This window comes from Entelurus aequoreus, linkage group LG18, assembly GCF_033978785.1.
Source record: "Entelurus aequoreus isolate RoL-2023_Sb linkage group LG18, RoL_Eaeq_v1.1, whole genome shotgun sequence".
NCBI classification, from domain to species: domain Eukaryota; kingdom Metazoa; phylum Chordata; class Actinopteri; order Syngnathiformes; family Syngnathidae; genus Entelurus; species Entelurus aequoreus.
This window is the reverse complement of record NC_084748.1, coordinates 4,761,951-4,784,825: the sequence shown is the minus strand read 5'-3', so window position 1 is coordinate 4,784,825 and position 22,875 is coordinate 4,761,951. Positions and strand designations below refer to the sequence as shown.

At 40.3% G+C, this 22,875-nt stretch overlaps 1 protein-coding gene across 10 annotated transcripts in view; it reads left to right on the top strand.

Moving 5' to 3' along the window:
* Positions 1-22,875, top strand: part of usp34 (ubiquitin specific peptidase 34) — a 116,072-nt gene that overhangs the window by 11,683 nt on the left and 81,514 nt on the right. For all 10 annotated transcript variants that reach the window (XM_062026343.1, XM_062026338.1, XM_062026336.1 and 7 more), the window contains exons 5-15: positions 1,896-2,045; positions 2,108-2,175; positions 6,443-6,635; positions 6,740-6,801; positions 10,152-10,233; positions 12,560-12,652; positions 14,983-15,108; positions 15,165-15,294; positions 15,360-15,490; positions 21,491-22,251; positions 22,321-22,535. In XM_062026343.1, the coding sequence (XP_061882327.1) occupies positions 1,896-2,045; positions 2,108-2,175; positions 6,443-6,635; positions 6,740-6,801; positions 10,152-10,233; positions 12,560-12,652; positions 14,983-15,108; positions 15,165-15,294; positions 15,360-15,490; positions 21,491-22,251; positions 22,321-22,535 (2,011 nt within the window). The remainder of the gene's footprint in view (positions 1-1,895; positions 2,046-2,107; positions 2,176-6,442; positions 6,636-6,739; positions 6,802-10,151; positions 10,234-12,559; positions 12,653-14,982; positions 15,109-15,164; positions 15,295-15,359; positions 15,491-21,490; positions 22,252-22,320; positions 22,536-22,875) is intronic.

The window sequence follows — 22,875 nt, the reverse complement described above, 5'->3', positions numbered from 1 at the left end:
GCACCTTAAATATGTATTTTCCACATTAAATACGTATTTTCCATACATCTTTTCCACCTTAAATATGTATTTTCCACCTTAAAAATGTATTTTCCACTTTAAATACATAATTTCCATTTGTCTTTTCCATTTGTCTTTTCCACCTTAAATACGTATTTTCCACCTTAAATACGTTTTTTCCACCTTAAATATGTCTTTTCCACCTTAAATACGTATTTTCCATCTTAAATATGTTTTTTCCATATGTTTGTTCCACCTTAAATATGTCTTTTCCACCTTAAATATGTTTTTTCTACCTTAAATACGTCTTTTCCCATAAGTCTTTTCCACCTTAAATACGTCTTTTCCATAAGTCTTTTCCACCTTAAATACGTCTTTTCCATACGTCATTTCTATGTCTTTTGCACCTTAAATATGTATTTTCCACATTAAATACGTATTTTCCATACATCTTTTCCACCTTAAATATGTATTTTCCACATTAAATACGTATTTTCCATACATCTTTTCCACCTTAAATATGTATTTTCCACATTAAATACGTATTTTCCATACATCTTTTCCACCTTAAATACGTCTTTTCCAACGTCTTTACCACCTTAAATACGTCTTTTCCACCTTAAATACGTCTTTTCCACCTTAAATACGTCTTTTCCATGTCTTTTCCACCTTAAATATGTATTTTCCACATTAAATACGTATTTTCCATACATCTTTTCCACCTTAAAAATGTATTTTCCACTTTAAATACATCATTTCCATTTGTCTTTTCCACGTTAAATATGTTTTTTCTACCTTAAATAAGTCTTTTCCTATAAGTCTTTTCCACCTTAAATACGTCTTTTACATACGTAATTTCTATGTCTTTTGCACCTTAAATATGTATTTTCCACATTAAATACGTATTTTCCATACATCTTTTCCACCTTAAATATGTATTTTCCACCTTAAATACGTCTTTTCCAACGTCTTTACCACCTTAAATATGTCTTTTCCACCTTAAATACGTCTTTTCCATACGTCTTTTCCACCTTAAATACGTCTTTTCCATACGTCTTTACCACCTTAAATACGTCTTTTCCATACGTCTTTTCCATACGTCTTTTCCATACGTCTTTTCCACCTTAAATACGTCTTTTCCATACGTCTTTTCCATACGTCTTTTCCACCTTAAATACGTCTTTTCCATACGTCTTTTCCATACGTCTTTTCCACCTTAAATACGTCTTTTCCATACGTCTTTACCACCTTAAATACGTCTTTTCCATACGTCTTTTCCATACGTCTTTTCCATACGTCTTTTCCATACGTCTTTTCCATACGTCTTTTCCACCTTAAATACGTCTTTTCCATACGTCTTTTCCACCTTAAATACGTCTTTTCCAACGTCTTTACCACCTTAAATACGTCTTTTCCAACGTCTTTACCACCTTAAATACGTCTTTTCCACCTTAAATACGTCTTTTCCATACATCTTTTCCACCTTAAATACGTCTTTTCCATACATCTTTTCCACCTTAAATACGTCTTTTCCATACATCTTTTCCACCTTAAATACGTCTTTTCCATACATCTTTTCCACCTTAAATACGTCTTTTCCATACGTCTTTACCACCTTAAATACGTCTTTTCCATACGTCTTTTCCATACGTCTTTTCCATACGTCTTTTCCACCTTAAATACGTCTTTTCCATACGTCTTTTCCACCTTAAATACGTCTTTTCCAACGTCTTTACCACCTTAAATACGTCTTTTCCACCTTAAATACGTCTTTTCCATACATCTTTTCCACCTTAAATACGTCTTTTCCATACATCTTTTCCACCTTAAATACGTCTTTTCCATACGTTCCTGGCTGCGTCTTTTCAAAGTAAAAGCTCTAAACCTGTGTCCAGGACGTGGAGGTCCCGCTGCACCTGCTGCGCTACGTGTGTCTCTTCTGCAGGGAGCACGGCCTGTCGCTCATGAAGGAGTGCTTCGAGTCGGCCACACCCGAGAGTCTGCCCTTCCCCATCGCGCACGCCTTCATCAACATCGTCTCCAACGTGAGTCCCCGCAGGCTCCGCCCCCTCGCCCGTGGTGTTCACCTCGGTTTGTTTGTGCGCAGATCCGGATATGGTTGCACATTCCTGCAGTCATGCAGCACATCATCCCCTTCCGCACGTATGTCATACGGTACGTGGACGTGCACCATCACACCATACTTCTTACCACTCAAAGTACTTGCTGCTGGAATTGTGGCCAACTTTGTGCTACTTTAGGAGGTTTTGACTGACAAAGACCATTTCAGGATGTCATCGAGTGTGCTGTACTTCAGGGTTTAGTTGGGATTTATTTGATTAAATGTATTTTTTGTCCCTTCTTTTGCAGTATATTTGATTTATTATATTTATTTTTAGGTTTAGTTTTATCCTGTTAAACTGTAAGCAGGTTAGAAATAATTATTGAATATGTTTAAAATCAAGAGTAGGATTTCTAATCCAGTCCCGGGCCCCCTGTAGTGGAAAAGTTGGGCCCCACCAGTTGTCAAACTAGGTGTCTTTTTCTCAGCTGTGGTACTCAGTTGTAGTACACTTCTCCACCACTTGTGGCAGTAATGACAATATCAAACAAACAGAAGGTGTTCAAAAGTTTAAGCGCAAAAATGATGACCATAGTGTGGAAGATGTGTTTTTGTTTGCACTTTAATTTTGACAGTTTTTAAGAAACTATTAATTTAGAGTTTATTTTAGCATTGCATAATAAGTAAATTTATTTTTTGTACCTTCTTCAGCTGTGGTCCATATGGGTCGCAGTGGTACTCGGTTGTAGTACACTTTTCCACCACCTGTGGCAGTAATGATAATATCAAACAAACAGAAGTCAGGAGAAGAAGTTGTAGAAAAGTTTAAGCGCAAAAATTTTGACTACAGTGTGGAAGATGTGTTTGTTTGCACTTTAATTTTGACGGTTTTTAAGAAACTATTAATTTAGAATTTATTTTAGCATTACATAATAATAAGTAAATGTATTTTTTGTACCTTCTTCAGCTGTGGTCCGTATGGGCTGCAGTGGTACTCGGTTGTAGTACACTTCTCCGCCACTTGTGGCAGTAATGACAATACCAAACAGAAGTTGTAGAAAAGTTTAAGCGCAAAAATTATGACTATAGTGTGGAAGATGTGTTCGTTTGCACTTTCATTTACACCATTTTTAAGAAACTATTAATTTAGAATTATTTTAACATTGCATAATAATAAGTAAATGTATTTTTTGTACCTTCTTCAGCTGTGGTCCGTATGGGTAGCATTGGTACTCGGTTGTAGTACACTTTTCCACCACCTGTGGCAGTAATGACAATATCAGACAAACAGAAGTCAGAAGAAGTTGTAGAAAAGTTTAAGCGCAAAAATTATGACTATAGTGTGGAAGATGTTTTCGTTTGCACTTTAATTTTGACCGTTTTTAAGAAACTATTTATTTAGAATTTATTTTAGCACTGCATAATAAGTAAATGTATTTTTTGTACCTTCTTCGGCTGTGGTCCGTATGGGTAGCATTGGTACTCGGTTGTAGTACACTTTTCCACCACCTGTGGCAGTAATGACAATATCAAACAAATAGAAGTCTGGAGCTAAAGTCTGAGAGGTTTCTTATGCGCAAAAATGATGACTATAGTGTGGAAGATGTTTTCTTTTGCACTTTAATTTTGACAGTTTTTGAGAAACATTAGATTCAAATTTATTTTAGCACCGTGTAATAAAAGTAAATGTATTTTTTGTACCTTCTTTTGCAGTATATTTGATAGATATTTATTTTTATGATTTTATTTTTTAGGTTTATTCTGTTCAATTGTAAGCAGGTTGGAAATATTATTAAAAAATACGTTTAAAATCAAGAGTAGGATTTCTAATTCAGTCTAAGTGGCACCGCGCGCCCCTGTAGTGGTAAAGTTGGGCCCCACGAGCGCCCCCTAGAGCAGTGTTTTTCAACCGGTGTGCCGTGGGAGATTACGTAATTTTACCTATTTGGGTAAAAAATATTTTATGCAAACCAGTAATTATAATCTGCAAATATAGTGCCATTGTTGAGTGTCGGTGCTGTCTAGAGATCGGTAGAGTAACCGTGTAATACTCTTCCATATCATTAGGTGGCAGCCGGTAGCTAATTGCTTTGTAAACGTATCTAAAAATAAACAAAAGGCGAGTGCCCCTAAAAAGGCATTGAAGCTTAGGGATGGCTATGGAAAACAAAACTAAAACTGAACTGGCTACAAAGTAAACAAAAACAGAATGCTGGACGACAGCAAAGACTTACTGTGGAGCAAAGACGGCGTCCACAAAGTACATCCGAACATGACATGACAATCAACAATGTCCCCACAAAGAAGGATAAAAACAACTGAAATATTCCTGATTGCTAAAACAAAGTAGATGCGGGGAATATCGCTCAAAGGAAGACATGAAACTGCTACAGGAAAATACCAAAAAAAGAGAAAAAGCCACCAAAATAGGAGTGCAAGACAAGAAGTAAAACACTACACACAGGAAAACAGCAAAAAACTCAAAATAAGTCAGGGTGTGATGTGACAGGTGGTGACAGTACACCTACTTTGAGACAAGAGCTATAGTGATGCATGCTTGGTTATGCTTTAAAGTCATATCCAACAATTGCGACGACGACTTTTTACTGTCAACTGAGTTTAGTTTTTTAATGATTTCTGCTGGTGGTGTGCCTCCGCATTTTTTCAACGCAAAAAATGTGCCTTGGCTCAAAAAAGGTTGAAAAACACTGACCTGGAGGGCCGTCAAAAGTATCTGTTCCTCAGCTGTGGTCCTCAGTTGTAGTACCCTTTTCCACCACTTGTGGCAGTAATGACAATATCAAGTTTCTTCAGCGCAAAAATTACAACTATAGTGTGGAATATGTTTTCGTTTGCACTTCAATTTTATTGACAGTTTTTAAGAAACAATTATGTTATGGATTTAGTTAGAATTTATTTAATGTAATTATACATAAATGTATTTTTCATCAGTTTCCATGATTTAGTAATCATTTTTAGTAGGGATGTCCGATATAATCGGCCTGCCGATATTATCGGCTGATATATGCGTTAAAATGTAATAGCGGAAATTATCGGTATTGTTTTTTTTATTATCGGTATCGTTTTTTTAATTTTTTATTTTTTTTATTTTTTTTTATTAAATCAATATAAAAAACACAAGATACACTTACAATTAGTGCACCAACCCAAAAAAATTCCCTCCCCCATTTACACTCATTCACACAAAAGGGTTGTTTATTTCTGTTATTAATATTCTGCTTCCTACATTATATATCAATATATATCAATACAGCCTGCAAGGGATACAGTCCGTAAGCACACATGATTGTGCGTGCTGCTGCTCCACTAATAGTACTAACCTTTAAATTTGACCAATTTTCATTCATTACTAGTTTCTATGTAACTGATTTTATATTGTTGTACTTTCTTTTTTATTCAAGAAAATGTTTTTAATTTATTTATCTTATTTTACAAATTTTTTTAAAAAGTACCTCATCTTCACCATACCTGGTTGTCCAAATTAGGCATAATAATGTGTTAATTCCACGACTGCATATATCGGTTGATATCGGTATCGGTTGATATCGGTATCGGTAATTAAAGAGTTGGACAATATCGGAATATCGGATATCGGCAAAAAGCCATTGGACATCCCTAATTTTTAGGTTTTAATTTTTTTATCCTGTTAAACTGTAAGCAGGTTAAAAATAATAGTTATTGAATACAATTTAAAATCAGGAATAAGATTTCTAATCGTGGAAAAGGCTAAGAACCCCTGCTGCACTTTAACTGTATTTGTAAAGTGTATTTAAATATATATATATTTTTTTTTTTATTAATTAATTTTAATTTATTGTCTATTTATTTTTAAAAATGTATATATATTTTTTTAATCTAATTGATCAATATTATTAATTGAACATGTCACCTGATAGGTGTCGCTCTGCCGCTCGCGGGCAGTTGTTCAATTCTGACGGCTCGGTAGAGCTGTGGTTGCCATAGCAACCGTTTCCAGGCCTCCAGCAAAGCTCCCCTCACATGACCTTGGAGGAGGCCGCGTGCAGGCAACGCTGACTCAGCGACTAGTAGAGATGTATATTGTTCAGCTTGTATCCAAACCAATACCCACGGGAACTCTTATCAGCACATCTACAAATAAAATCATTTTATTGTACAGCAGCAACATCATGGAACATCTCACAGCAAGGAAGTCTTGATTTGATCAACATCTTACAGTCTTACAAGTCAACTATGTTTGCAGAACCTTCACGGTCCTCCCGATTAGGAAGCGGTACCACAAAGTACCGGTGCTCAGTACACATCCCGCGTGGATAAGAACGTTGTTGCTCCAAATGACATCAGCACTGTCCTTCGTGTCTAAAGCAAGATGTCTTCCAGGTACCTGTGCAAGCTCTCCGACCAGGAACTGCGGCAGAGCGCGGCACGCAACATGGCCGACATGATGTGGAGCACGGTGAAGGAGCCTCTGGACAGTGCGCTGTGCTTTGACAAGGAGAGTCTGGACCTGGCCTTCAAGTACTTCATGTCACCCACGCTCACCATGCGCCTGGCCGGCCTCAGCCAGATCACCGTGAGTACGCACACACACACACACGCACACACACACACGCACGCCGCCATCTTGGCGCCGCCACGTCTGCCTCCTCACTCACGGCGCTTGAATGTTTCCCTCAGAACCAGCTGCACACTTTCAACGACGTCTGCAACAACGAGTCTCTGGTGTCTGACACCGAAACGTAAGTTGCTGTGTTCTCGTGTGTGTGTTCTCGTGTGTGTTCTCGCGTGTGTGTGTGTGTGTGTTCTCTTGTGTGTGTGTGTGTGTGTTCTCTTGTGTGTGTGTGTTCTCTTGTGTGTGTGTGTGTTCTCGTGTGTGTGTTCTCGTGTGTGTGTTCTCTTGTGTGTGTTCTCTTGTGTGTGTTCTCTTGTGTGTGTGTGTTCTCTTGTGTGTGTGTGTTCTCTTGTGTGTGTGTGTTCTCTTGTGTGTGTGTGTGTGTGTTTTTGTGTGTTCGTGTTTGGGTGTGTTCGTGTTTGGGTGTGTTCGTGTTTGGGTGTGTTCGTGTTTGGGTGTGTTCGTGTTTGTGTTTGTGTGTGTTCGTGTTTGTGTGTGTTTGTGTCCGTGTGTGTGTGTGTGTGTGTTCGTGTGTGTTCGTGTTTGTGTGTGTTTGTGTTTGTGTGTTCTCGTGTGTGTGTGTTCGTGTGTTCATGTGTTCGTGTGTTCGTGTTCGTGTATGTGTGTTCGTGTTTGTGTGTGTTCTCGTGTGTGTGTGTTCTCGTGTGTGTGTGTTCTCGTGTGTGTGTGTTCTCGTGTGTGTGTGTGTTCTCGTGTGTGTGTGTGTGTGTGTGTTCTCGTGTGTGTGTGTGTTCTCGTGTGTGTGTGTTCTCGTGTGTGTGTGTTCCCGTGTGTGTGTGTTCTCGTGTGTGTGTGTTCTCGTGTGTGTGTGTTTGTGTTCGTGTTCGTGTGTGTGTTTGTGTTCGTGTTCGTGTGTGTGTTTGTGTTCGTGTTCGTGTGTGTGTTTGTGTGTGTGTCCGTGTTCGTGTCCGTGTTTGTGTCCGTGTTTGTTTGTTTGTGTTCGTGTTTGTGTGTGTTCGTGTGTGTGTGTGTTTGTGTTCGTGTGTGTTTGTGTTGTGTGTTTGTGTGTGTTTGTGTGTCTTCGTGTGTGTTTGTGTTTGTGGGTGTGTGTGTTTGTGTTCGTGTGTTTGTGATCATGTGTGTGTGTTTGTGTTCGTGTGTGTTCGTGTTTGTGTTTGTGTTCGTGTGTGTTTGTGTTCGTGTGTGTTCGTGTTCATGTGTGTTTGTGTTGTGTGTTCGTGTGTTCGTGTTTGTGTGTGTTTTTGTGTGTGTTTTGTGTGTGTGTTCGTGGGTGTGTGTGTTTGTGTTCGTGGGTGTGTGTGTTTGTGTTCGTGGTTGTGTGTGTGTGTGTTCGTGTGTGTGTGTGTGTTCGTGTGTGTGTGTGTGTTCGTGTGTGTGTGTGTGTTCGTGTGTGTGTGTTCGTATGTGTGTGTGTGTTCGTGTGTGTGTTTGTGTTCGTGTGTGTGTTTGTGTTCGTGTGTGTTCGTGTGTGTTCGTTTGTGTGTTTCGTTTGTGTGTGTTCGTGTGTTTGTGTTCGTGTTTGTGTGTGTGTGTTCGTGTGTGTTTGTGTTCGTGGGTGTGTGTTTTTGTGTGTTTGTGTTCGTGAGTGTCTGTTCATGTGTCTGTTCATGTGTCTGTTCATGTGTCTGTTCATGTGTGTGTTCGTGTGTGTGTTCGTGTGTGTGTTCGTGTTTGTGTTTGTGTGTGTGTGTTTGTGTGTGTGTTTCGTTTGTGTCCGTGTGTCCGTGTGTCCGTGTGTTCATGTGTGTGTTCGTGTGTGTGTTTGTATTTGTGTGTGTGTTTGTGTTCGTGTGTGTGTTTCGTTTGTGTCCGTGTGTCCGTGTGTGTGTGTGTGTGTGTGTGTGTGTGTGTGTGTGTGTGTGTGTGTGTGTTCTGGCACTGCTTACTTAATGGGTTCATGGCTCTGTTTACACAGTCACCTTTAGGGGACCTCTGACGGTATGGGTACAAAAATAACAGGTCCCCTAAAGGGAAACCTTTTTAAATGATGGTCAGATCCATTCTGAAGATGCCTAAGTGATGTTTAAGCTTTGAAGCGGGAATGTCAAGCATTGAAGTTCTATGTGTACAAGTGCATTACGGCCTACAAAAGGAGATTGCAGGTCAAATAGTAGATTAAGAGATAATCAGCAAGACTGGTTAAGTAGAACAGTTTTTTATGTTCATGTTGTTAAAACAGGGAAATTTGGGTTACTTTGTTTACGTGTTTCAAATATTGGTAAAGACAAAATAAATTTTCTTGAAAAGTGAAACATTTGTTATCCTGACATTAACAGTACTGTGATTCTGTATGGCAGTGGTTCTCAAATGGGGTACTTGAAGGTATGCCAAGGGGTACGTGAGATTTTTAAAAAATGTCTGTCAAAAAGAACTGTGAAAAGAAATGCAACAATTCAATATTCAGTGCTGACAGCTAGATTTGTTGTGTTGCTCAAAAAATGTATACTTACTAATTAATAACAGTTTTGTTTTAAACGTCCATCCATCCATCCATTTTACAATATAATTACAACTCTTTATGTACATATTTATATACAGATTTGAACAATAAGTTATTCACTGAAATATATTTATTAATTGTGGTTCTTACAAATAATATATCTTATAAAATATAAAAGCTAAAATGTCTCTTAAAGCTCTGCCCCTTTAATTAGTGCATATTAAATAATTTAACTTTAGCCTACTATTACAACCATATTTTTTACCAGCAACATAAAGTGAAACAGAGGCAGAGGTGTCCTGCCCAAGTCAGTAACAAATAAACAGAAAACAGTAGTGGTGGTAGATAGACACAGAGCTTCATCAAACATCTGATCCGCTGAACAAAGAGCTCCAAAAAATCTTGATCCTACACTTCTCTTTTGTAAAGTAAATCTGAACAGCCTATATGGGCATCTACATCAACTATATGATTTGCCTGAGAAGCTGGACAGGACACTTTTTTTTTTAATTTGTGGTGGACGTAATTCTTTCGTGGGGGGCCGCCACAAATAAATGAATGTGTGGGAAACACTGAGACAACTTCATAACTGCTAAATAGCAGTTTTCAGTCATGTCACAGAAGATGCAGGATTTGCTTGAACATTTAAGTGGTGAAACTTCCTAAAAGAGGACAGCTGTAGTGCTGTATTCTGACCATCATGTCATATATTTACTTTCAACTATTATTTTTTTTTAATGGTCCTCAGTAGTCACGTACAAATTTGTGTGAATTATCCAAAATGATTTAAATTTGGTCCCCGTGAACCTAATGAACTCTTTTTTTCCCCAGTAAGAATGATCAGCACATTACTTCATCAATCCAGAGATTTAAAGACGTGTATGAGCTAACTGGCCAGAGGACATTTTACACCATTTTTGTTATGCCTCCACAACCTGTAGAAAGGGTGGTCCCCACAAGTCATGATCAAAAACTTGGTCCCCATTCCAAATGATAACCAGTGTGTGTGTGTGTGTGTGTGTGTGTGTGTGTGTGTGTGTGTGTGTGTGTTCCAGGTCCATAGCAAAGGAACTGGCTGACTGGTTGATCCACAATAATGTGGTGGAGCACATTTTTGGACCTAACTTGCACATTGAGGTGAGTGTTGTTGAAGATGGCATGTTTCAGACACTTTTATGGTGTGGAGCAGGGGGGGGGTGGCCATTATGTTGATGATGGGGGGTGTGTCAGTCCCCTCCAATGCCAGGCATTAAAAAATAGACCTAAAAATGATCGATCATCAATCTTCACCAAGACGTCACTTTGGTCACTTGATTGACATTCACGGCACCCGAGGGTCTTGTGATATGACGCTGGCTGCTGCCGGATCATTATTAAGAAAAAATGACCGACAGGAAGGCGAGAAACACTTTTTATTTCAACAGACTTTCGCGCCGAACCTGCCGTCAAAACTCTAAAGACCGACCGTACAGTTCCTGTCTTCACAATAAAAGCGCTGCTTCCTTCCTGCCTGCACTAACAAAATAAGAGTCTCAGAAAGAACATTGACACTTTCCCAAAAGAATCCCCCATTTCCCAAATTTCCATGAAATACCCATTGAAAAGAATGGGACATTTTTCAAAGTTCCACAACTCCCACATCTTTTATCCGATTCAAACCGTTCCAACTTCAAAATATTCAGCCTGGTTAGGACTCGTGCTCTCTTTCAACAATTGGGAAAAAAAACTCCCGGATTTCCTAGAATTCTCCGTTTTTAGGGACATTTTCCCCATTCAAAATGAATTATCCATTTTTCACACTTCACCAATTCCTACATTTTTCAACCTATTCAAGCCATTCCACCTTCAACATATTCCACTCATCCTGCACATTCAAACTAACACTTTCCTAAGTTCCAAACCAAATTCTGTTTTTCCCGGAAAATCTCACACGCCATTTTCAATGGTCACATCGCTGATCAACAGCTCAGGTGTTTAGCTCAGCGGCTAGCATGCTTGTCTCTCATGCCAGAATACAACAGGTTTGAGTCCCGTGCAGACTCAACATAGTAACTTTTTTTAAGCTAATTTTGCAGCCGTACACTCAGGAGTTATATCGTTTCAGTGTTTCCCATAAACTGGCAAGATACCTGTGGCGGTGGGGGCGTGGCTATGGGCGTGGTCACCATGACATCATCGAGTAATTTGCATAATTTACTACAATGATTAGATTTTCTCTAAAAAGGCTAAAAAAATGTATACTTACTAATTAATAATAACAGTTTTGTTTTAAACGTCCATCCATCCATCCATTTTACAATATAATTACAACACTTTATGTACATATTTATATACAGATTTGAACAATAAGTTATTCACTGAAATATATTTATTAATTGTGGTTCTTACAAAAAATATATCTTATAAAATATAAAAGCTAAAATGTCTCTTAAAGCTCTGCCCCTTTAATTAGTGCATACTAAATAATTTAACTTTAGCCTACTACTACAACCATATTATTTACCAGCAACATAAAGTGAAACAGAGGCAGAGGTGTCCTGCCACAGTCAGTAACAAATAAACAGAAAACAGTAGTGGTCAAATACAAATAACTTTTGTAAAGTAAATCTGAACAGCCGATATGGGCATCTACATCAACTATATGATTTGCCTGAGAAGCTGGACAGGACAAAAAAAACAAAAACAAAAAAAATTATTTATTTTTATTTTTTTATTTGTGGCAGATGTAATTCTTTCGTGGCGGGCCGCCACAAATAAATGAATGTGTGGGAAACCCTGCGTTTGATTACAATTATTCCAGCGTCCATTTCAATGTTGACAGTATGTGTCAGAATAATTGTATCTAAGTTGTCACAAAACTTTGAGTTATATCGAGTTCAGCTCACCCTGCGAGAGGACAAAAGCTGTCTCTGATCCTACCGAGCAAAAGGCTTGTAAAACTCGACTGTGTACGATGGGAGGAGACGGGAGGAGTTTGGTTTCTTTGATGTATTGCAATCCACAGAAAGAGTTTGTCTTGACCCGAGATCTACAAAGCGGAGAGAAAGCAGGACCTGCCCAAGCTCCAGGCACCTCTTCTTTAAACGGTTTTACGACCTTTTCTTTGAACCAACCTTTTTTTTAAAAATTGTTTTGTAATCAAAGGCGATGGCTGTTTACAACCCCCCTCCCTTAGAAACAGCTGTTGCCATGTAATCAGGGCAAGTCCAAATAAATCTTTCGTCAGAGCGTGGTGGAGACTGTACAAAAGTACAGCCCAGACGTTTCTCCTCAATTGAGCCAAATTGACTTCTGTCTCTGTTTAATTCCTTGCTTCTTGTCTTGTTTAATAGATGTCATCAGTGTTTGAACCTGACAGTATGTCTTAGTACAGTTTCAAACATTTTCTTTCCATTCAGTCCGCATTCCATCAGCATTTCATGCACACGGCAGTTTCTTCATCCAGTTGACGTTTGTGTTTCAGATCATCAAGCAGTGCCAAGTGATCCTTAACTTCCTGGCTGCAGAATGCCGACTCAGCACGCAGCACGTGGACTGCATCTGGGCCGCGGCTCAGGTGAGACTCCCTGCCATGTAGCTGGGTTGCATACGACGTCACGTCCATTTTTCTTCTTGGTTTCATTGACACGACGGTCGAGCGGTTTGAGCGTAGCATTGGAACAAGTGAGAGTTTGATCAGAAAATGTCACACTTTTGTTCTGTTCTCGGGTGTTCCAGTTGTTCAACTAGAGCAGGGTTGTCAGACGTACGGAAACAGGTTTAATTCGGCCCGCAAGATGAGTTTGCTCACTATAAAAAAATGTTTTCACCAAACAAACTGCTGTTCTAAATGTGTCCACTGAATATCACAATGGCGATTCAAGTGTAGCCCACGTCACACATGACATTGTTTAAAGATGACGTGTCAGCTGACTTGAAGTGCCCTCTGCAATGGCTGCCGCTCCTCCAATCAGCGCAGGTCCAAGCAATCATCTGCTTCTGTATCAGTATTGACGCACAATACCTTCTTTCATTGTAAATTATCCACTCAACGGTAAAATGCAAAGACTTAAGTCAACATGACCATCATCTTTTTACTTAGTTCCGTGCAGCACTCGCAATTGGTTGACTGTGTGATGCGCACCCTGAACTCCATTGTAAAAAAAAATGTTTCTCTACATTTGTAGTTTATTCTGTTTTATGTTATGCTTAAATCCACTATGTTCGTCTTAGATAGAATAAAATGGACTTTGTCATTATATTTGCATATAACGAGATTAAGGACTCCACAACTTAAGGTGCTGTAGTGGGAACAAATATGGGATAAAAATAAATTACACAAGAGGTAATAAATATAAAACTAAGAATTGAAAGAAACAGACTACTATCCAATAAAAATAATAAACAATCCTGTACAATATACAAAACACTATACAAAATACAGAACAAGACAAGAGTACCGGAGTAATAAATAACAATCAGTGTCGGATGTATTGCACTCGAAGGATAATATTGCACAGTAGGGTATTAGGGTAGGATATTGTATACGGGTGAATTATTTATTATAAGTTAGAGTTCAAGATGGTGACAGCTGTGGGAAAGATTGATTAGGTTTGTAGTTATGTTACTTTAATTTCGGCTATGGTGTCATGTTGATAGTTTTGTTTATATTGTAATTGTAATATTTGAATGATGATTAATTAATGTGTTGTGGCAGTTGTGGATGTCACCAATGCGACGGTTTGAGGAAACACTTGATTGCTTTTCTAGACATGAGAATGCTAAATGGGAGGTGCTTAAAGTGTAATGGTTTTGTAAATATACTGACAACAAGTCTTAGTTGATTGTGTTCTTCACGCTCTTTTTGAAACTGCTCCAATTTTTTCCTCAGAATTTGTTGTTCTACTTTTGGCCAAAGTGAAAGAGAACAATCTGAAGTTGTCTTTTATTTTTAGGTTATTATGCTATACATTTCCCTCCATGCGGCCCCTGAGCTAAAATGAGTGACGCCCCTGGAATAGAGAGATAGGCAATATCTTTCATAGAGTCCCCAAAGAAGTGGTTCATAAAGGTAATAAAGTCAGGGAAAAATATCTTAAAAATATCCCTTTCATCATCTCGTGTCTGCAGAGATCACTTTGTAAAAGGTTTGTTTGAACATTTGTTTGTTTTAGAGATGTCCGATAATATCGGCCTGCCAATAATATCGGCCGATATATGCGTTAAAATGTAATATCGGAAATTATCGGTATCGGTTTTTGTATTATCGGTATCGTTTTTTTTTTGTTGTTGTTTTTTTTAAAAATTAAATCAACATAAAAAACACAAGATACACTTACAATTAGTGCACCAACCCAAAAAACCTCCCTCCCCCCATTTACACTCATTCACACAAAAGGGTTGTTTCTTTCTGTTATTAATATTCTGCTTCCTACATTATATATCAATATATATCAATACAGTCTGCAAGGGATACAGTCCGTAAGCACACATGATTGTGCGTGCTGCTGGTCCACTAATAGTACTAACATTTACCAGTTAATTTTACTAATTTTCATTCATTACTAGTTTCTATGTAACTGTTTTTATATTGTTGTACTTTCTTTTTCATTCAAGAAAATGTTTTTAATTTATTTATCTTATTTTACTCATTTTTTTAAAAAGTACCTCATCTTCACCATACCTGGTTGTCCAAATTAAGCATAATAATGTGTTAATTCCACGACTGCATATATCGGTTGATATCGGTATCGGTAATTAAAGAGTTAGACAATATCGGAATATCGGGTATCGGCAAAAAGCCATTATCGGACATCCCTAGTTTGTTTGACAAACTTTCTGTGATGCAATCCAGTTTATTCTCTACTATAAAGGACAATTTGTGTTCTTTTGTACTCCCTGCCACAGCTGAAACACTGCAGTCGCTACATCCACGACCTTTTTCCTCTGCTCATCAAGAACTTGGACCCGGTGCCTCTGCGCCACGTCCTCAACTTGGTGTCAGGGCTGCACCCCAGCGCGCACACGGAGCAGGTACCTGCTGACTCGCCGAGTACGACACAGAGTTACACCGACGTGTTTGTTTGCAGACGCTCTACCTGGCCTCCATGCTCATCAAGGCTCTGTGGAACAACGCCTTGACCGCCAAGGCGCAGCTGTCCAAGCAGAGCTCCTTCGCCTCGCTGCTCAACACCAACATCTCCATGGGCAACAAGAAGGGTCGGTCTGGCTGCAGCACAGCGACAGGAGCGTGGTTCTCACGCTGTCATTGTTTGTGCCGCCAGGCTCGCCCGCCGCCAGTCCCGACAGCAGCGACAACAGCGACACGCAGCACAGCGCAGGAAGTGACATGGACATGGACGAGCAGCTGATGGCGGGAAGCAAGCGGGGCCAACAGAGGCTCTCTGACACTGAGGTAGGAATCCTTTTTTTTTTAATGCCAACACCAATAGAAACATAATATAATAGAGATCCACTGATATGTTTTTTCAGGGCCGATACCGATATTGACTCTTAGTACAAAAGCCAAAAGCAGTGAAGTTGTCACATTGTGTAAATGGTAGAGATGGCCGATAATATCGGCCTGCCGATATTACCGGCCGATATATGCGTTAAAATGTAATATCAGAAATTATCGGTATCGGTTTTTTTATTATCTGTATCAGGTTTTTTTTATTTATTTAAAAAAAAAAAATTAAATCAACATAAAAAACACAAGATACACTTACAATTAGTACACTAAGCCAAAAAACCTCCCTCCCCCATTTACACTCATTCACACAAAAGGGTTGTTTCTTTCTGTTATTAATATTCTGGTTCCTACATTATATATCAATATATATCAATACAGTCTGCAAGGGATACAGTCCGTAAGCACACATGATTGTGCGTGCTGCTGCTCCACTAATAGTACTAACCTTTACCAGTTAATTTTACTCATTTTCATTCATTACTAGTTTCTATGTAACTGTTTTTATATTGTTGTACTTTCTTTTTTATTCAAGAAAATGTTTTTAATTTATTTATCTTATTTTACTAATTTTTTTTAAAAAGTACCTTATCTTCACCATACCTGGTTGTCCAAATTAGGCATAATAATGTGTTAATTCCACGACTGCATATATCGGTTGATATCGGCATCGGTTGATATCGGTATCGGTAATTAAAGAGTTGGACAATATCGGCATATCGGATATCGGCAAAAAGCCATTATTGGACATCCCTAGTAAATGGTAAATAAAAAGAGAATACAACAAATCTTTTCCAACATATATTCAATTGAATAGACTGCAAAGACAAGATATTTCATGTTCACACTGGAAAACTGAATTTTGTTTTGCAAATAATCATTAACTTAGAATTGAATGGCAGCAACACATTGCAAAAAAGTAGTAAAAAAATAAAAATAAATATTTTTTTATTTTTTTTGTCATAAAGAAATACAATCATGTGTGCTTACGGACTGTATCCCTGCAGACTGTATTGATTTATATTGATTAGGGCTGCAGCTAACGATTAATTTGATAATCGATTAATCTGTCGATTATTACTTCAATTAATCGATTAATAATCGGATAAAAGAGACAAACTACATTTCTATCCTTTCCAGTATTTTATTGAAAAAAACCAGCATACTGGCACCATACTTATTTTGATTATTGTTTCTCAGCTGTTTGTACATGTTGCAGTTTATAAATAAAGGTTTATTTAAAAAAAAATAAAACTAATCATTTTATTTATTTATTTTTTTTTAAAGCCTCTGCGCATGCGCATAGCATAGATCCAACGAATCGATGACTAAATTAATCGGCAACTATTTTTATAATTGATTTTAATCGATTAGTTGTTGCAGCCCTATATTGTGTTTTTTATGTTGATTTAATTTTTTTTTTAAAATAAAAAAAATAATTATGTTTTATTTATTTTTTTTAACTTCTTGTGCGGCCGCGACCCGGTACCAATCGGTCCACGGACCGGTACCGGGCCGTGGCCCGGTGGTTGGGGACCACTGGTTTAATGCATCCAGCGGGGCATCACAACAAAATTAGGCATAATAATGTGTTGATTCCACGACTGTATATATCTGTATCGGTTGATATCGGAATCGATAATTAAGAGTTGGACAATATCGGATATCGGCAAAAAAGCCATTGTCGGACATCTCAAATTTTTACCACTGTGTTACATGGCCTTTCCTTTTAACAACACTCTGTAAAGGTTTGGGAACTGAGGAGACACATTTTTGAAGTGGAATTCTTTCCCATTCTTGCTTGATGTACAGCTTAAGTTGTTCAACAGTCCGGGGGTCTCCCAGGTGCTATTTTAGGCTTCATAATGCGCCACACATTTTCAACGGGAGACAGGTCTGGACTACAGGCAGGCCAGTCTAGTACCCGCACTCTTTTACTACAAAGCCACGCTGTTGTAACGTGCAGAATTAAAGTCTCAACGATCGTCACACACACACTGGGTGTGGTGAAATTGGTCCTCTGCATTTGACCTATCCCCAGCAGTGAGCAGCAGCGTGAGCCGCGCTCGGGAATCATTTGGTGATTCAACCCCAAATTCCAACCCTTGATGCCGAGTGCCGAGCAGGGAGGCAATGGACCCCATTTTTATAGTCTTGGCCGAGGTTTGACTAGGCATTGTCTTGCTGAAATAAGCAGGGGCGTCCATGAAGAAGACGTTGCTTGGATGGCAACATATGTTGCTCCAAAAGCTGTATGTGCCTTTCAGCATTAATGGTGGCTTCACAGATGTGTAAGTTACCCATGTCTTGGGCACTAATACACCACCATACCATCACACATGCTGCCTTTTACACTTTGACCCTATAACAGTCCGGATGGTTCTTTTCCTCTTTGGTCCGGAGGACACAATGTCCATAGTTTCCAAAAACAATTTGAAATGTGGACTCGTCAGACCACAGAACACTTTTCCACTTTCCCAGCGAAGCCGGCAGCGTTTCTGGGTGTTGTTGATAAATGGCTTTGGCTTTGCATAGAAGAGTTTTAACTTGCACTTACACATGTAGCGATGTACTGTAGTTACTGACAGTGGTTTTCTGAAGTGTTCCTGAGCCCATGTGGTGATATCCTTTACACACTGATGTCGCTATTTGATGCAGTACCGCCTGAGGGATCGAAGGTCCGTAATATCATGGCTTACGTGCAGTGATTTCTCCAGATTCTCTGAACCTTTTGATGATATTACGGACCGTGGTTGAATTCCTTGCAATAGCTTGGTTGAGAAATGTTGTTCTTAAACAATTTGCTCAGGCATTTGTTGACAAAGTGGTGACCCTCGCCCCGTCCTTGTTTGTGAACGACTGAGCATTTCATGGAAACTGCTTTCATACCCCATCATGGCACCCACCTGTTCCCAATTAGCCTGTTCACCCGTGGGATGTTCCAAATAATAATAATAATAATAATACCTGGGATTTATATAGCGCTTTTCTAAGTACCCAAAGTCGCTTTACATCTAGAACCCATCTTTTATTCACACCTGGTGGTGGTAAGCTACTTTCATAGCCACAGCTGCCCTGGGGTAGACTAACGGACGGAAGCGTGGCTGCAATTTGCGCCAACGGCCCCTCCGACCACCGGCGAAGTTGGTAGAGTGGCCGTGCCAGCAATCGGAGGGTTGCTGGTTACTGGGGTTCAATCCCCACCTTCTACCATCCTAGTCACGTCCGTTGTGTCCTTGGGCAAGACACTTCACCCTTGCTCCTGATGGCTGCTGGTTAGCGCCTTGCATGGCAGCTCCCGCCATCAGTGTGTGAATGTGTGTGTGAATGGGTGAATGTGGAAATACCGTCAAAGCGCTTTGAGTACCTTGAAGGTAGGAAAGCGCTATACAAGTATAACCCATTTATTAGGGTTCGCATGTACCCTGTACAAAGGAACCTATTGAAATTGTAAGGTTCATTATTATTCCGCAGCCTTGCGCACTACTTTGCCCCCGTTAACATGCTTCAAAACTCACCAAATGTTATACACACATAGAAAAACTGTGACAGCACACTTTAGTAAAAAAACCAAACCCCAAAAATCAAAATTGCGCTCTAGCGCCCCCTAGGAAAAAAACAAAAACAAACTGCATGTAACTCCCACTAGGAAGGTCGTAGAGACATGAAACAAAAACCTGTATGTAGGTCTCACTTAGACCTACAATTCATATTTTCACATCCTCGGGCAAAAACCAACAGGAAGTTGGCAATTTCCCCTTCAACACAAAAAATGACTAAAAACACTAATTTTTGCCTCTTTGAGCTGTAATTTGACACCCTTAAAATACTTCAAAACTCACCAAACTTTTTACACACATAGGGCCCGGTAGAAATTGCGATCTAAAAAAAAAAACCGAACCCCAAAACTCAAAATTGCGCTCTAGCGCAATTTTTGAATAAAACAGAGACAAAACTGCTTCTCAGAGGAAAACACAGACAAAACTGCTTGTAACTTCCGGTAGGAACGTTTTAGAGACATGAAACAAAAACCTCTACGTAGGTCTCACTTAGACCTACATTTCATACATTGACATCCTTCAGCAAAAATCAACAGGAAGTTTGATATCCCCACTTCAAAACAATTTTTTTTTAAAAAGCGGTCACCAAACATCAAACATTATCTCCTCTGAGCGCGTTTGTCGTTTTGGCTTCAAACTGCTACAGGAGAGAGATTGAACCCTTCTGATTAAAATTTGGCGAAAGCGTTTTAATAAGTGCTACGGTTTTGATTTTACGAGCCTTCAAAGAAAAGAACCACTGTGCCGCAGCACCTAGGAAAAAAACACAGACACAACTTCCTCTAACTCCCAGTACGAATATCGTAGAGACATGCAACAAAAACCTCTATGTAGGTCTGACTCAGGACTACCACTGGACAAAAGTATTGGGACACCTAGGACTAGCACCTGCCAAAATGCGGACCCGACCAACGCTGCTTGCAGCTTTAATTTATTATTATTATTTATCATTCAATTCACCGGTGTGAGCAGCACCGGGGGCAAAGGGTGAAGTGTCCCGCCCAAGGACACAACGGCAGCAATTTTTTTTTTTTTTGAAAGGTAAGAGGCTGGGAGCGAACATGCAACCCTCAGGTTTCTGGCAAGTCTTTGATGAGCATTCCTCAACTTTCTCAGTCTTTTTTGATTGATTGAGACTTTTATTAGTAGGTTGCACAGTGAAGTACATATTCCGTACAATTGACCACTAAATGGTAACACCCCAATAAGTTTTTCAACTTGTTTAAGTCGGGGTCCACTTAAATTGATTCATGATACAGATATATACTATCATCATAATACAGTCATCACATAAGATAATCACATTGAATTATTTACATTATTTACAATCAGGGGTGTGGAGGGGGGGAGGTAGGATATGGACATCAAGTAGAGGACAGAGAGAGAAAGAGAGATCAGAAGGCATAAGAAAAAGAAAAAGTATCTGCATTTGATTGTTTACATTTGATTATTAGTTTAGGGTTGTAGTTGCCTGGAGGTGAACTTTTATTGCGGTTTTGAAGGAGGATAGAGATGCCCTTTCTTTTATACCTGTTGGGAGCGCATTCCACATTGATGTGGCATAGAAAGAAAATGAGTTAAGACCTTTGTTAGTTCGGAATCTGGGTTTAACGTGGTTAGTGGAGCACCCCCTGGTGTTGTGGTTATGGCGGTCATTTACGTTAAGGAAGTAGTTTGACATGTACTTCGGTATCAGGGAGGTGTAGCGGATTTTATAGACTAGGCTCAGTGCAAGTTGTTTAACTCTGTCCTCCACCTTGAGCCAGCCCACTTTAGAGAAGTGGGTAGGAGTGAGGTGGGATCTGGGGTGGAGGTCTAGAAGTAACCTGACTGAGATGTTTGGAGTTTAGATTTGAGGGTTTTGGAGGTGCTAGGGTACCAGGAGGTGCATGCGTAATCGAAAAAGGGTTGAACGAGAGTTCCCGCCAGAATCCTCAAGGTGCTTTTGTTGACCAGAGAGGAGTTTCTGTAGATAAATCTAGTTCGTTGGTTGACCTTTCTGATTACCTTGGTTGCCATTTTGTCACAATGGCAACTTTTTTGCCACTTGTGCCAGCTTTTTTGAAACACGTTGCAGGCATCAAATTCCAAATGAGCTAATATTTGCAAAAAAATAACGAAGTCTCTCAGTTGGAACGTGAAATATCTTGTCTTTGCAGTCTATTCAATTAAATATAAGTTGAAAAAGATTTGTTGTATTCTCTTTTTATTGACCATTTACACAACGTGACAACTACGCTCGTTTTGGGGTTTGTGACAAAATGAGAAGAGTCGACACTGATACACGTGAAAATGCTAAATATCGGTGCCGATAATCAGTAGATTGCTAATGCGTAATCATCCAATGGCAGTTGTTGTTGTTTGAGTGTCTTGTGGTGGTTGTCAGGAGTCCATGCAGGGCAGCTCTGACGAGACGGCCAACAGCGTGGAGGAGGGCAGCAGTGGGCCGGGCAGCACCAGCGGCCGCAGCGACGCCACCAGCAACGAGGCCGCCTCCAGCAGAGTCAGCCAATCAGCAGGCAGCCCCGGCAGCGAGCTGCACTCGGACGACATGGCCGACAGCGAGGCCCTGAAGGAGGAGGAGGAGGAGGAGGAGGAGGACGACGAGGAAGAGGAGGACGACGACGACGAGGAGGAAGAGGAGGAGGAGGAGGAAGAAGAAGATGACGAGGAGGATGAAGAGGCGCATGTTGAAGACGGCCAGCAGAAGGATCCGCGGGAGCAAGTAGAGTCGAGGAAGAGGAAGGCGGGCGAGGCTCTCGGTGAAGGCTCCTGCCTGGGGGCGGGGCCTAGTGGAGGCTGTGGCGGGGCCAAACCCAAAGTTCTCTCCTTCAGCCCGGAGACGTCCGCCATCATGGCTACGGCGGCGTCAACGTCGCTGGAAAGTTGCATGAGGATGATGGACGTGTGCCCGACGCCATCGTCTGCTCGACTCGACGACCCCGAGCGCCCCCAGGGGCCAGATGGAAGCCCCTCCCGGGTGGGCCCTCAGGAGCCCCCCTGCATCTCCCGGCCTGCAGACTTCCTCGGAGAGGCCATGGGCGGCGAGCTCTTCACCTGTCGTCGCTTCATCGGCCCTCAGCATCATCACCCCCACCACCACCACCCGCATCACCACCACCACCACCACCACCACCACCATGAAGGGTAAGTCTTCCTCACCAGACTCGTTTGGAGGTCTTTTCTCTCCTTCCTGACCCCCGCCCCACCTCACAGGCCCATGGTGGAGGACATGCTGAGTGCCGATGACGTCAGCTGCAGCAGCTCCCAGGTCAGCGCCAAGTCCGAGAAGAACATGGCCGACTTTGACGGCGAGGAGTCGGGCTGCGAGGAGGAGCTGGTCCAGATCAACTCCCATGCAGAACTGAGCTCCCACCTCCAGCAGCACCTCCCCAACCTGGCCTCCATCTACCACGAGCACCTGGTGCAAGGTAGATCTCTCTTTGCACTTTGTTTGGAGACAGCTCAGCTCCCCAAAACACTTGACTTCTCTTGTCATGAAGCCAAAGTCGGGTTTTATCTTGCACAAACCACCAGGAGGTGAAAAACGCTACAAGAACTACAAAAACAAGATGACCAATATATTGAGACAAGCAAAAAGGGAATATTACAAAAGAATGTTGCATGAAAATAAAAATAACATGAAGGCTACATGGAATATTTTGAATAAAACAATAGGGAATAGGAAAAGGCGAACAGAACTACATAGATATTTAAAAAAAGATATGTTAATTGAAAACAAAGATGAAATTGTCAATAAATTCTTTGTAA